The sequence below is a fragment of the Ictalurus furcatus genome, chromosome 7 (genome assembly GCF_023375685.1).
Source record: "Ictalurus furcatus strain D&B chromosome 7, Billie_1.0, whole genome shotgun sequence".
NCBI classification, from domain to species: domain Eukaryota; kingdom Metazoa; phylum Chordata; class Actinopteri; order Siluriformes; family Ictaluridae; genus Ictalurus; species Ictalurus furcatus.
The window spans coordinates 17,585,757-17,599,726 of NC_071261.1; the positions used below are offsets into that span (position 1 = coordinate 17,585,757).

General features: G+C 39.0%; 1 protein-coding gene across 1 annotated transcript in view; it reads left to right on the forward strand.

Annotated features, from left to right (window-relative positions):
• Positions 1-280: 280 nt before the first annotated feature.
• Positions 281-13,970, forward strand: part of kcnip4a (potassium voltage-gated channel interacting protein 4a) — a 79,534-nt gene continuing 65,844 nt past the window's right edge. Inside the window, exon 1 of the mRNA XM_053628997.1 lies at positions 281-434. Coding sequence (XP_053484972.1) covers positions 377-434 — 58 coding nt within the window. The 5' untranslated portion in view covers positions 281-376. The remainder of the gene's footprint in view (positions 435-13,970) is intronic.

Consider the following 13,970-nt stretch of genomic DNA (forward strand, 5'->3'; position numbering starts at 1 on the left):
CCTCCTGTGAAGCATCTGTTAAAGAGTGGAGTCACACAGTAGGAGGTAGCAGAAAGCGCACACAGCTCATTTATCTAGTTACTCAACTGGGCCAAAGTTAACACTGTATTTTTTGTATCATTCCTTGAGAGGAAAACCGATCATCACCTTGCCAAAGTTTAGAGAGGACCAGATCCAGCTAGAGTCAATGCCAGAGTGTCGTACTGAGTGAGGAGGCGGGAGTGAAGTGAGCAAAGACTTGGTCAGATCGGTCTGTTGAAAAGTGTGAGAAGTGCAGGGATCTATGAGGGGAAACACACTGTTGCAGGACGCCTGAAACATTCAGCAAAACAGACACAGTGAAAAAAGACACATAAACGGACAAAGAAGGTGCAACATGGGTGCACTAATGGTCATTTTCTCTGTCAACCAGAAGCAAAGAAGAAAAAGGAAAGGTAGGTTGTTTAGAGCTGTTTTATTTTAAATGATGGTGTGTGAGGTGGCTTGAAAAAAAAAAAACCTATAAGTTAGCATTACAGACAATTATATTTCCAATATTTATAATTAATATTAATTCATAGCTTTAACACATACTGTTAATATTGTAATATATGATTTTTTCCCCCTATTAGTTGCTTATAGGATAGGATAATTCTTAATCTGGACGTTTGTGTACACATTCATTCATTCATCTTCAGTAACTGCTTTATTCTGGTCATGGTTACAAGTTTTGTGTACATATAAGCAATATTTGTCAGAAACTCACCTTCATGAGATCACCTTTGTATTTCTCTGTTAAGCATGTCACAAGGTTATTCAGAGAAACATTGGAAATGTGTTGAAGTGAAATGTGTGGTTTTTTTAAGGGTTGTACTGTTTTTTTCAGCATTTTCGTTTCTGGCTAGTTTTTTTTTAAATAAATGTATGACATGTATGAAATATAGTTTTAAAGATAGCTGGCTCTGCTAAATTGCTGGCTGCTGCTTTACTGTTAATGCTTTATTATCAGTAAGTGGTATTAAAACATCACCTCTGACCTCAGCCTGCATAAAAAAAAAAATAAATAAATGTATGAGCTTTACTGTTAAGTGCCCATTATCAGTTACCTCAAACAGACTTTTACAAGCTTATACTCTGCCTGCTCTGCAATTAAATTATGAGTCAAAATGATGGTAATGAATGACAGTTAGAACTCAGCCAAGTTTTATTTATCTCATATATTAAGCACTTCTCATTATTATTATTATTAATTGTATTTCTATTAGTTTTATTAAGTCAACATTAGACTAATGAAAATGTCCAGATCAGCTGATAATGTTACACCTATTACTACTTTTATTACACAGTTAATATTGTCCTGTTCTCTGTGTTGATCGTCATTAAGAGTCGTGTCTATATGGAAGGTTATATTTAGTGTCTCATTTCTAACCTATATTTTATGAATGTTTTGTGGAACAGGTTGAGAGTAAAATGAATGGGTGAGCTTGGTCCCTCTTGCAGGCAATAGATCACAGAGCAGACAGTTCTTTGCACTGTTAGCAGAAATGAGGGGAACCCAGTTTCCATCGCAGCCACTGTAGTGGTCATGCAGTCTGCCATTGTAACACAGAAACATTGTAAATGTCAGGAATAGAGGAATTGTTTAAAGTTTGCTTTTTGTGTTTACAAGGTGTGTGTGGTACAGTAGGGATCTGTACAGAATATTTCAGTTTGTCGCACTTGATACTCCTTGATAATCTGGACTAATTGTCTTAATATTCAAAACTGTCAACATTAACAAATAGAAAATCTTAACTGTGTTGAAATGATGCAAGCACCATCTGTCCCTTGCCTCAATTCTATTATTTTAATATGATACAAAATGAAAATGATAATTGCTCATGCCACACCACTGAATCATCAATTTTGATTGGTCCGAAGATTTGTAATCCATCCATCCATCCATCTTCTATACCGCTTATCCTTCTTCAGGGTCACTGGGGAATCTGGAGCCTATCCCAGGAAGCATCGGGCACAAGGCGGGTTACACCCCGGACAGGGTGCCAATAGATTTGTAATAACTTTTTATAAAACAACACATAAGTAGTGCAGCTACATGGCTAAAGGCAGCTATTTATCAACGTGCTTGTTGTCATGAAATGTATGTAATGGAGGTTAGGACAGATGCAAGTGCAGATAAAAGGTTTGTTAAAAAGTGGCAGGCAGACAATTCCAAATCGTGAAACACTAGCGTCAAAACAGGCAAAAGGTCAGGCGATTGGCAAACGGGCATAAACTAGGCTAAACAAGGTCACTAGACAGCACCCAGGTGTGGGAAGCTAGATCGTCAGCTTCAGAAGAGAAGGCAACATGACGTCCTCAGTGGAACAGGATGGCAGAGCGACATCCTCAACCGAGCAGGGTGTCTGAACTTGGTTGGCCGTCTCGTCGACCTCGGACGAGAACACGACTTGTGAGGCCATCTCGTCGACCTCGGACGAGAACATGACTTGTGAGGCCGTCTCGTCGACCTTGGACGAGAACATGGCTTCTGAGGCTATCTTGTCGACCTCGGACAAGAACATTGCTTGTGAGGCCATCTCATTGACCTCAGATGAGAACATTGCTTGTGAGGCTGTCTCGTCGACCTGGGACGAGACCATGGCTTGTGAGACCACCTCGTGGTTCTCAGGCTGGAGCTCTGGAGATGAGGTTGCCACGTTGACCTCCGGCTGGAGCTTGGCAGGTGAGACCACCTCGTGGTTCTCAGGCTGGAGCTCTGGAGATGAGGTTGCCACATTGACCTCTGGCTGGAACTCTGCTGGTGAGACCACCTTGTGGGTCTTAAGCTGGAGCTTGGCTCTTGCACTCTTGTGGAGCCGTTTATGGGTGCACAAGCTGCCTTTGAAACATTCCTGGGAGCAGAAATATGATTAGTGCATCCCAAGTTTACTGCACGTTGGACACTGTAGGGTGGCTTCTTTACAGCAGCCCTCAGTCTTGCATGCCAGTGTCACCTCTACTGCCACGCTGTCAGCCTGGCTCTGGAGCTGAGCAGTGGAGGCCGTCCTGTTGATCCACTCATAAAATGTGTGGAACGGCAGATTGGGCTTGCTCATCACGCTGACTCCCCTCAAAAGTTCATCCAGGTTGCAGTTCTGCCCTGGATTCCTAAACTCCTTTAGAAATAGTTCCGCAAACCGAGTTACATTGCTGAGGGCACTGGACCCTGCACTGGCCAGATGCTCCACCCATAGCGCCAGGACACAATGAACCTGAGCCACTGCCTCTTGTCCAGCTTGGAGTTCGCCAGGCTTGAAAAGTAAATTTGGCAGTGGAACAGATCCTGCCTCGGGTAGTTGCACAATCCACAATTCGAATCTGGATGGTCTATGTTAGTCCACTGAGGAAACTGGACTGACATGAATGGTGGCCAGGCATCCCTATGTACGCTGGTATAACGATCTCCTCGCTCTCCTGCTGCTTCCATGTTGAGGCGAAGTCTTCTGGCACAAAATGTACGTAATGGGTTTATTAATGAGCGGCAGGTACACAATCCCAAATCGTGAAACACTAGTATGATCAAAACAGGCCAAAGGTCAGGCGATTGTCAAACAGGCATAAACTAGGCTAAACAAGAATTGAACAACGAGGGCGAGAACAAGAGCAAAACTATGGCACAGAAACAAAGAACAACGGCTTGGTATACGGGAAAACTCCTGCAATACTCCCGCCGGAAAATGAGACACGAGGGGCTTAAATACTAAACATAATCTGGGTGAAACACAAAACAGCTGAGACTAATGACACATACAGGAAACAACCGATGACAATACAGGGATGGAGACAAGACAGAAATCACAACACATTTGTCAGAAGTAAACAAAGTCAATGTCACTGACAAACCCAGAAGCACGTGCTCACCCTTTGAGCTCGCGATTCAGGTTTCAGAGCATGCCGTGTGCTCCAGCGCTTTGCACGAGGGGAAATCATGACACTTCTTTTAATTTGGTATTTGTTTAATCATTTTTGTAGTAATAATTAATTCACAGGAGCTCTGCAAATTTAATTTAACCTAAAAAGAAACATTTTAAAAAGAAAAAAAAAGTGTTAATTTAAAAAAGATAAATAATCATTGACGTTGCAGTGGTCAAGTAGTAGGCCCTATGTAAGGAGAACATTTTTGTTACATTGATCAAAGAACACTGCTCTGTCAGTAAAATTTTAGACGTATTTCTGTTCCTTAACATTTTCCAGCACAGAGATAGTGTATCAGTGAGAGAAAAAAGGCAAATGCTGATAAAGATTGACTATTGTAGAGATTATATCATAAGTGGCAATAGGCAATAACGTTTTATAGCTACACCATAGCATTATCTTTAACTGTCAATGAGGGAAAATTCTGATTTGGTATTCTGTAACAAAAAAAAGTGTACTCTTAGACAAATTAGTAACTGCATGTTCTATACTTTATCCAGTTATGATGCAAATGCAACATGCATATGTATATGTTTAAATACTTTATTCCATATCCTTCAAGTAAGACTGGCCAATCAATAGCTTCAAAAGCATATGTTTACAACAATTCTTCAGTCAAAATGTGTTTCACTAGAGTGAGTACATGAGTACGAGATATATATAAGCACTATGAGCTGTAATTTCCATATTTAGACCTAGAACTGTGTACAGAGTCTAGTATTTAATGCACTCAACTTTGATGCTCAACTTTCAACTTTCAGGAATATCCTTGGGTATAATATGACATTTAAAAATGGTAGACATGTTTTGTTTTTTTTCTTTTTGCATTAGCATAGCTTCTATTCATTCTTCAGAAATGTGACCCAGTTTCAAATATTAAATATTTCATCCACTGTCATGGTTCAGAGTAATACATTGAAAGATGGAAAAAAATTAAATAAATAATGGAGAGAGATTTACTCAAAAAAAGCATGTAACAATTACCACGCAGTCTTAGTCAATTTAACTAAGCATCTTTGAGCAAGGTTTACATGACACCAAGTATTACTCTCATTAAATTTTTTTTTAATTAAATTAAACTTGCTATTTTCTTTTTTATTAGTAAATTTGACTCAAACTTAGAGTTAAATCTTTAACTATTGCACAAATAAAACAAGTAAATCAAACTTTTGTCCTTTTTTTAAGTAAATTCTACATAGTTATTTCACACTAGAAAAAGTACACATCATCTAAAAGTTAGTTACTGCTTTATGGTCACTAACACCTTAAATTCATCCTTCCAAAATTTGCATACACTAATAATAGGCTTCAAAAAGACTGGACTGGCAGAACCCAACATGACTACTTAACTCATTTGAGTGCACACATACAAACCATGCACTTGACTGAGAAACACAAAGAGGGTGAATCAATCAGTTCAAGTAACATTTCTTCTTTTTTGCTACGTTTGTCAGCACTTGCAAAATAATATTAAATTTGACCCAGTAAAGAAAGTAAAGTATATATTTTAGCCACATATTTACATGAATTAATTTGGTACAGTAACAATTAATTTAGTAAGTTAAAGCAGTTAATAATTATATTAATGGGGGGGGGGGGGGGGGGGGGCCTGACAGTTTTTACCTTTTTTTTTCCAAAAAGTGCAGCTTTTATCTTTTTAATAATGTTACAAAATTATTACTTTTTTTTTACGGAGTATAGGTTTTTGTAGCTACAGTAATGTAAAGGTCAACAGAAAATAGAAAATAAAAGCAACATGTGTATAAGTGTATCTTTAGTATAATATCCTTAGTACAAAAACTAACCAGAGTTGTTGAGACAGAGCCTCATATGAGTGTATCCAGTGGCCTTTTATGAATAATGTGTACTTGCTTTCAAAAACACTGGACATAATGTTTTGTTGCCACTTTGATGGCGGTGCTGCCATCCTCTCGCCCGCCTACACAGAGCTTGCTGAAGAGCTCCTGTGTTTCAGTGGTGCCTCTTATGTAGCAGAATCATGCTGGCATAATACATAGAGGCAAACACATGATGCACTTGAAGAACACTACAATGACTACAGTCCTACTCTAGTTATTGAGAGCTCTTGAGCTCTTAGCTGTGTCGTGTCTCACTTTGCATTTCTGCTTCAATTCTTCAGCTTCAGTCTTAACCAAAAGTGACTAAGCAGGTGGGAGGAGTGCACACTGTATATTTGTAAAGTAGTAGCAGAAGGCACATGGTTCTCCTGTGTCAGGGCCACTTGCATTCCTCTTGCTGTGTCCTCTAATTGAATTTGTTTCCCTGGTCACCCACCGATTGGCCTGTGCTGCTGGCTCCAGTTCTGTCCTGGTCCTTCTGGTGTTTACACTGATAAACTGGGCACACAGAACACACACAATCACTCATGCCTACTGCAGGGAGAGCAGCTGTCACTCAGTGCAGGGTAGTGACTGCACACTACTTTATGCGTGCACTCCCCAACAAGGCCATGTAGTACACCTGGAGTGAGCCTATGAAACCCACTTTATCTTGGCAGCCAGATTCTAAAGCCAGTGTTATGTGTTAACCTGTTAATGATTACAGTTTTTAAAACAAGTCATTTATTTATTTATTTATTTATTTATTTTACTACTTGGAAGCAAATCCTTTGCAGTCAATGACTGCCTCAAATCTGTAACCCATGGACATCATCATATGCTGAGTTTGCTCCCTTGAGATGCTTGCACAGGTCTTTACAGGAGCCAACTTCAGTTGTTGCTTGTTTTGGGGCTTTTCTGTCTTCAGTTTTGTCTCACTGACCTACTTACTTATTGCACCTAGTGGCCAAAAATGGCAACTGCATCAAGCGCTAATAGAGGCCCATGGGACAGCATATGTGGCATGCTGCCCCATGTTCAGTCTATTAAAAATTTCCTTGGAGGCGGAGCAGTAGATAGGACAGTTGATCTCAGGATTGTGTTATAATGCCAAGTTGGGTAATTTAAAAATACTGCCAAAATAGCAAAGATAGCAAATAATCAAATTAAGTTTTCATTTATGAAGTGTAAGTACATTAAATTACATTTCTGAAGTGTAAGTACAGACAGTGTGTCTATGATATACTGAGACATTTCTATTTTAAGATACAGCGAGACCGCAGTGATAATCTGCATTTTATTTATCATTCACAATTATGTAAAAAAAAACACACACACAAAATAAACAGAAGTTTTCAGAATATTGAAATATTTATAACAAAGAAAGTAACTGTTTGATAGATTGAATAATTCATATTCAAGATTCTGCACTATTTCTAGGCCCCTATTTAAATGTAAGCAAATTCGTGATTCTGACCATGTTAACTGTTTTGTGCAAAAGGTTAGATTTTCCTCATGTCTAAATCTCTTTTATTGAAGCATGTGTTCAGACGACACTGGATTTGGATTTGATCCAAAATGGATCATAAGGTTTTGCACAAACTTATGGCATCCATGCCAGCTCAAGTCATTAAACACACTGTCATTAAATATTCAAAGATCCTACTTTTTACTCAAGTTTACGATAATTTTGCATGGTTTTTGAGATCTAGTTCGGCTCTAAATTTTGCTGAAACCTTGTTAATGATATTAGCCTTCTGTGTGTGCCTCACCCAGTTAGACAATCTCTCAACTTAATATTGTTTGAGGCTATGCCATCATTAATGCCTTCCTGCCCCACCAAAATCTATGGTCATGAGCTGCTGCTGCTGCTGGCAATAAACATCTACAGGCACTCTGACCAAAATAAAAAATTCAACTATGGCTACATCTGCTATAAACATGCCTACTGTAATGTAGCACTGGGCAATATGACAATATAATATTGTTTTTTGTGATAAATGACATCAAAAAACTGTTTTTAAAATATTGTTATTGTTACACACAGTTAGTAAAAATAGAAGCCTTTTATGTTAAATATTTTTGTAAATGTGAAAAAAGTGCAAAGTGTCCATTATTTTGTGATTGCTCCAGAGGTTTAGAAGCTGGTATGGATTTAAACAATGGTTAAAATGAAAGCAGAACTTTTCTGAGATACATGTTTAATACAGATGAGTAAAGGTGCCTTTTACAAACTCCGGCAAGCCATCATGTGCCTTTTACTGGTCTCCACTTTTACTGGTCACGGAGAGCCTATCCCAGGGAACTCGGGGCACAAGGCGGGGCACAAGGCGGGGCACAAACGCCAATCCATTGCAGTGCATAAACTCACATTTACACACAACGGACAATTTTGAAATGCCTACACAGCGCATGTGGGGGAGGAAACCGGGGTACCCGGAGGAAACCCCCAAAGCACAGTGAGGTTATGCAAACTCCGCACACACAGGGTGGAGGCTGTATTCAAACCCCCAACCCCGGAGGTGCGAGGCAAACATGCTAACCATTATGATCCTGGGTTCATCACTGAATATGTGTCCAAGTTGCACCATCTGGTGTTCAGGAACCAGTATTAGTGTTAATATATCTTTCTGTGTCTTTATACAACTAAAAAAGTTTATAGGATTTAATACAGTAAAGAAGTACACTAGTGTAAACTATCATTTAAATTTAAGGCCTGGTAGAATGGAAAAGCAGTTACAGTGTTTCAGTGTATGCGGTTTTTATGTACTCTCAATGTGTATGCATATTTGATATACACTGGTAGATCAGGAAATTTGACAAATATTTTACAATTCCAATGAAAATATTGATTGACCCTTATTGTCCAGTTGAGGGCAGCAGAACCATGTCTATCCATGCAAGTTTCTTTAGGTTTGCTGAGATGAGACACGTAACGCACGCTGCACAACTTTTGATGGACTTATATGTAAAGAAATTAACCATTTTATCATTTACTCAATAAGCTCATATTAAGCAAATATAGATTCATACATGGCTTGTTTGTTGATATTTTTATTCAGTAAATACGATGATTTCGTGTAAGATACCTGGATATTATAAATAACATTTGTTCCCTTTGAACGCAATTTATTTGAGAATCATGAGCCTATTTCAGAGATAATAGAAAACACATGCATTCATTAAATTCTTTAAAGGCCATTAGGAACTCTTAGAATAAACACAGTAACACATTGAGGATATTTATTATACTTAACACCACTAAGTCCACATGCTTACTGATATATTTATCAAGTATTAAGTATTCAGTGGTAATTAAGCTACACAGTGAAGGCTGAATAATTACTTTTGCTCTGTTTATCTAAATTAATGTGTTGTGCTTTGAATCAAAACACAGACCAAAAAAGAAACTGATGTTGTTTTGCTTTTATTACTGACAACACAATTTATTCCAGAACTTTAACGGATGTTATTTATTCAGAATTAGAATTCAGTCACCCTTTTGTCTATATCGAATAGTAAATGGTAAATACAGTACAAAACACAACAGAAAAACAGAAGAAAGCTACACTTGTAACCTCATCAAGAAATCCAGATTTTATTATTATGTGAGTTAGAATTGTCCCCAAAACTACATGGCCTGCATTTGCATATTGAAACTGATAGGCCATTGTATTTTTATGACCCAGTAACACTCACCTCACTCACATGTTCAATACTGAAAATGAGAATTTTAGCCTCCTTGTTTATTAAATTATGTGACAAAATCACTGCATGCTACTCATGCTGAGTCACAGGCAGCATAATACACTTGGTGGAAAATGCTATCCGTCCTCTTCCATACGCAGCCATGATTGGCTATTGTCACTGTGATTGACAGGGGGAAATGGAGTAGAGAGTTTTGTATGTTCTCCATGTTGTTTGCATGGGTTCCCTCCAGCTTGTCTGGTTTCCTTTCTAAAATATGTCAGTAGGTGGTGTAGCTACACTAATGAATGCATGAATATGATCCTCAGTGACTTTAGCTGAGATTAGAGATGCTGCTATGAAAATATAATTATTGCTTCATAAGGTTACGATTACTGTGTACAGTGCATCCGGAAAGTATTCACAGCGCTTCACTTTTCCCACATTTTGTTATGTTACAGCCTTGTTCCAAAATGGATAAAATTCATTATTTTCCTCAAAATTCTACAAACAATACCCCATAATGACAACGTGAAAGAATTTTGTTTGAAATCTTTGCAAATGTATTAAAAATATAAAACAAAACAAAAAAGCACATGTACATAAGTATTCACAGCCTTTGCCATGACACTCAAAATTGAGCTCAGGTCCATCCTGTTTCCACTGATCATCCTTGAGATGTTTCTACAACTTGATTGGAGTCCACCTGTGGTAAATTCAGTTGATTGGACATGATTTGAAAAGGCACACACCTGTCTATATAAGGTCCCACAGTTAACAATGCATGTCAGAGCACAAACCAAGCCATGAAGTCCAAGGAATTGTCTGTAGACCTCCGAGACAGGATTGTATTGAGGCACAGATCTGGGGAAGGGTACAGAAACATTTCTGCAGCATTGAAGGTCCCAATGAGCACAGTGGCCTCCATCATCTGTAAATGGAAGAAGTTTGGAACCACCAGGACTCTTCCTAGAGCTGGCTGCCCGGCAAACTGAGCGATCGGGGAGAAGGGCCTTAGTCAGGTAGGTGACCAAAAACCCGATGGTCACTCTGACAGAGCTCCAGCGTGTCTCTGTGGAGAGAGGAGAACCTTCCAGAAGAACAACCATCTCTGCAGCACTCCACCAATCAGGCCTGAATGGTAGAGTGGCCAGACGGAAGCCACTCCTCAGTAAAAGGCACATGACAGCCCGCCTGGAGTTTGCCAAAAGGCACCTGAAGGACTCTCAGACCAAGACCAAGACAAAGACTGAACTCTTTAGCCTGAATGGCAAGCGTCATGTCTGGAGGAAACCAGGCAACAGTCATCACCTGGCCAATACCATCCCTACAGTGAAGCATGGTGGTGGCAGCATCACGCTGTGGCGATGTTTTTCAGCGGCAGGAACTGGGATACTAGTCAGGATCAAGGGAAAGATGAATGCAGCAATGTACAGAGACATCCTTGATTAAAACCTGCTCCAGAGCGCTCTGGACCTCAGACTGGGGTAAAGGTTTATCTTCCACAACGACCCTAAGCACACAGCCAAGATAACAAAGGAGTGGCTACAGAAAACTCTGTGAATGTCCTTGAGTGGCCCAGCCAGAGCCCAGACTTGAAACCGATTGAAAATCTCTGGAGAGATCTGAAAATGGTTGTGCACCGACGCTCCCCATCCAACCTGATAGATTTGAGAGGTCCTGGAAAGAAGAATGGGAGAAACTGCCCAAAAATAGGTGTGCCAAGCTTGTAGCATCATACTCAAAAAGTCTTGATTCTGTAATTGGTGCCAAAGGTGCTTTAACAAAGTATTCAGCAAAGGCTGTGAATACTTATGTACATGTGCTTTTTTTTTGTTGTTTCTTATTTTTAATAAATTTGCAAAGATTTCAAACAAACTTCTTTCAAGTTGTCATTATGGGGTATTGTTTGTAGAATTTTGAGGAAAATAATGAATTTAATCCATTTTGGAATAAGGCTATAACATAACAAAATGTGGAAAACGTGAAGTGCTGTGAATACTTTCCAGATGCACTGTATGTAATAGTTATCCCCATTAATATTAATCAAATTTAACAAATAACTGCTTGAAATAATAATATTCAGTATTAGTGTTGTGTCAGAATTATGATCAAATGTTTCCCTCTTGTTGTTGCTAAGCGGACAAACTTTGACCGGGTACAAAATTTGCCAAAATAAACACAACCATGTAGATCAGTGTCAGATATGGCGCGTAAACACGGATGCAAGTGCAGATAGGGATAAATGTTTAATCACAAACACAGTAAAACTCAAAACAAGAACTCAGAAAACATGATACACCATATAACATTAAAGCATGAATCAAAACATAAACATAGAAACAAGATGCACACATAAAGACGAAGAACTCAAGATGACCAGTGCTGTACAAACTGTGGCTTATATAGTGACGCTGATTAACCAAAAACGTGAATCAGGTGAGGCCAGTCATGTGACGTAGCACTGTCTGCTGGGAGCTGTAGTCCCGGGTTAGTTCCTACGTATCCATGACAATCATATTTTGATAAGACTAGTATTGGCTCTGACAAGAAAATTACAACATGTGTAGTTATTAGGTAATAAGCTTCATTTATCATTGGCTAATTGATTTGTGAGATCTTTTAAATGTTACCAAAAACAGTTTAAACAATAACGGTTTTTACTAATAGCTGCTTTAATAGAGGAACAAACGATGGTCATGGCAAAAATGGTACACTTGTGGCTACTGTGATTAGGGATCTGTTACAGTTTTATTTGTGGCAGCTGGGTTCACTCTAAATATAGATAAGGACCCTGATGGCAGGCTTTGTGTGACTGCATGGTGCAATCACTCAGGACCTGACAGTGTGTGTCTGTGTGTGCGTGTGTGTGTGTGTGTGTGTACCTGTTGAGTTCTTTTCTTAACTGTGGAAAATGATGAGAATGTGTGAACTATCACACCAAGACAGGTATAGGATAAGAAGTTGTTTTTAAACTTATGGCCAGTTGCACAAAAATGTTCTTTGGTGTCAAAGAAAAAAAAAAAAATACCGTGGTGTGCTTAACATGCACTTGTGGATGACTCTAAAACCATAGAGAGGATAATTGAATCCAATGGGAGCGCTTGATGATGGCAATCAAAACCCAGGTTAAGCTAATCTTTAATCCCCGCTTGTCTTCCCAATTGCACATGATTGATGAGAGAAATTGCTGGAGGAGAAATGTGTGGGAAAAGCAGCATTGTGAATATCTTTTATTAGAATCTCTGCATGGTGCAAAAATTTTCTCACAATTTGCCTACCTCAAAATTGCTAAGCTCACTGTTATTAATCGTGCTCCATGATAAACTGATCTGGAAGTTATCATCAAAATAGTCAGAGGTTTTAGACATGGACCAAAGGAACGTGTTCTGCTTTAAAACCAACCGTCCTTATTAGACTGGAGGACATGTAATGGTGGGTAATTTCATCTCTCAGTCTCACACAAAACCCCCGTTCTGGGTGAGTCATTGTGAACCCAGAGCTTGAATGTGGTTTCATGTCCTTGGTGCTTCTGGAGCTAAAAGAGCCTTTTACTTAACTCTCACCTAAAAGATTGGCTTATAATTTATGTTTCTATCGAGGGTATTATCAAAATAATTATTCTTCTCTCACTTAGAAATGCTCATATTGCTGAGTATTCACAACTTTTTCAGTGCTTACTTTACAGAAACAGATTATTAATCATGTGTGACAGATTGACCTTGTGGGCAATCAGGTGAGGTGGCTGCTCAGTTAATTGCATTAATCCAGCTTCATTAGCAGCGGAATCAACGGACTGTTGCCGTAATCAAATCTAACAGAATAGCGTGATAATAACAGCACGAAAGAAGAATGAGCTGTCCTTTAAACAGCTGCCTTAACCTTCTGAACAAACACAAGTACTGTTTGTTTACAGCAATTAAAAAAAATTATCCAACTTGCTACACTGCCTTTAAGAGTGTGTTGTATATTCATTCTTTTTAGCTTCATGTTTAAACACATAATTGTTGCACTTTATATTAGTTGTAGTTCCCACAGGGATGCTGAATAATAGTGAGTTTGGCATGAAATGTAGTGCAATATTTTGGGAACAGTCATCGTGTCTAGCATGGATCCTTACTGTATTTGTTTCAGGACCAGTTTCCTTGGTAACAGATGCTCAATGTGACAGCGTCCTGAGGTGTGTAGAGCTTCAGAGCTATACACACTGTGTATTGTCTGACACCAGGTCTCAGAAGATGGACTGAGGCATTATCTTATTCTCTGTGTGTCCGTTGGGGAAAGATAAACTCCACAGAAACATCCTCTTTATTATGGAATATTACACAGGGAGGGGAAAAAATTGTCGTTCAACCTTTCATTCAATTCTTCCTACCTAATACCTGTCCAAAGATCCCTTATCACTTTTCCTTGTCCCCCTTAGCTTTATCTGTTTGCCTTTGTCTTCACCATCACTCCAACTTGCCCTCCCTGCTCCCTTTCCAGCTCTGCCCCTCCCCATCTCTCCTC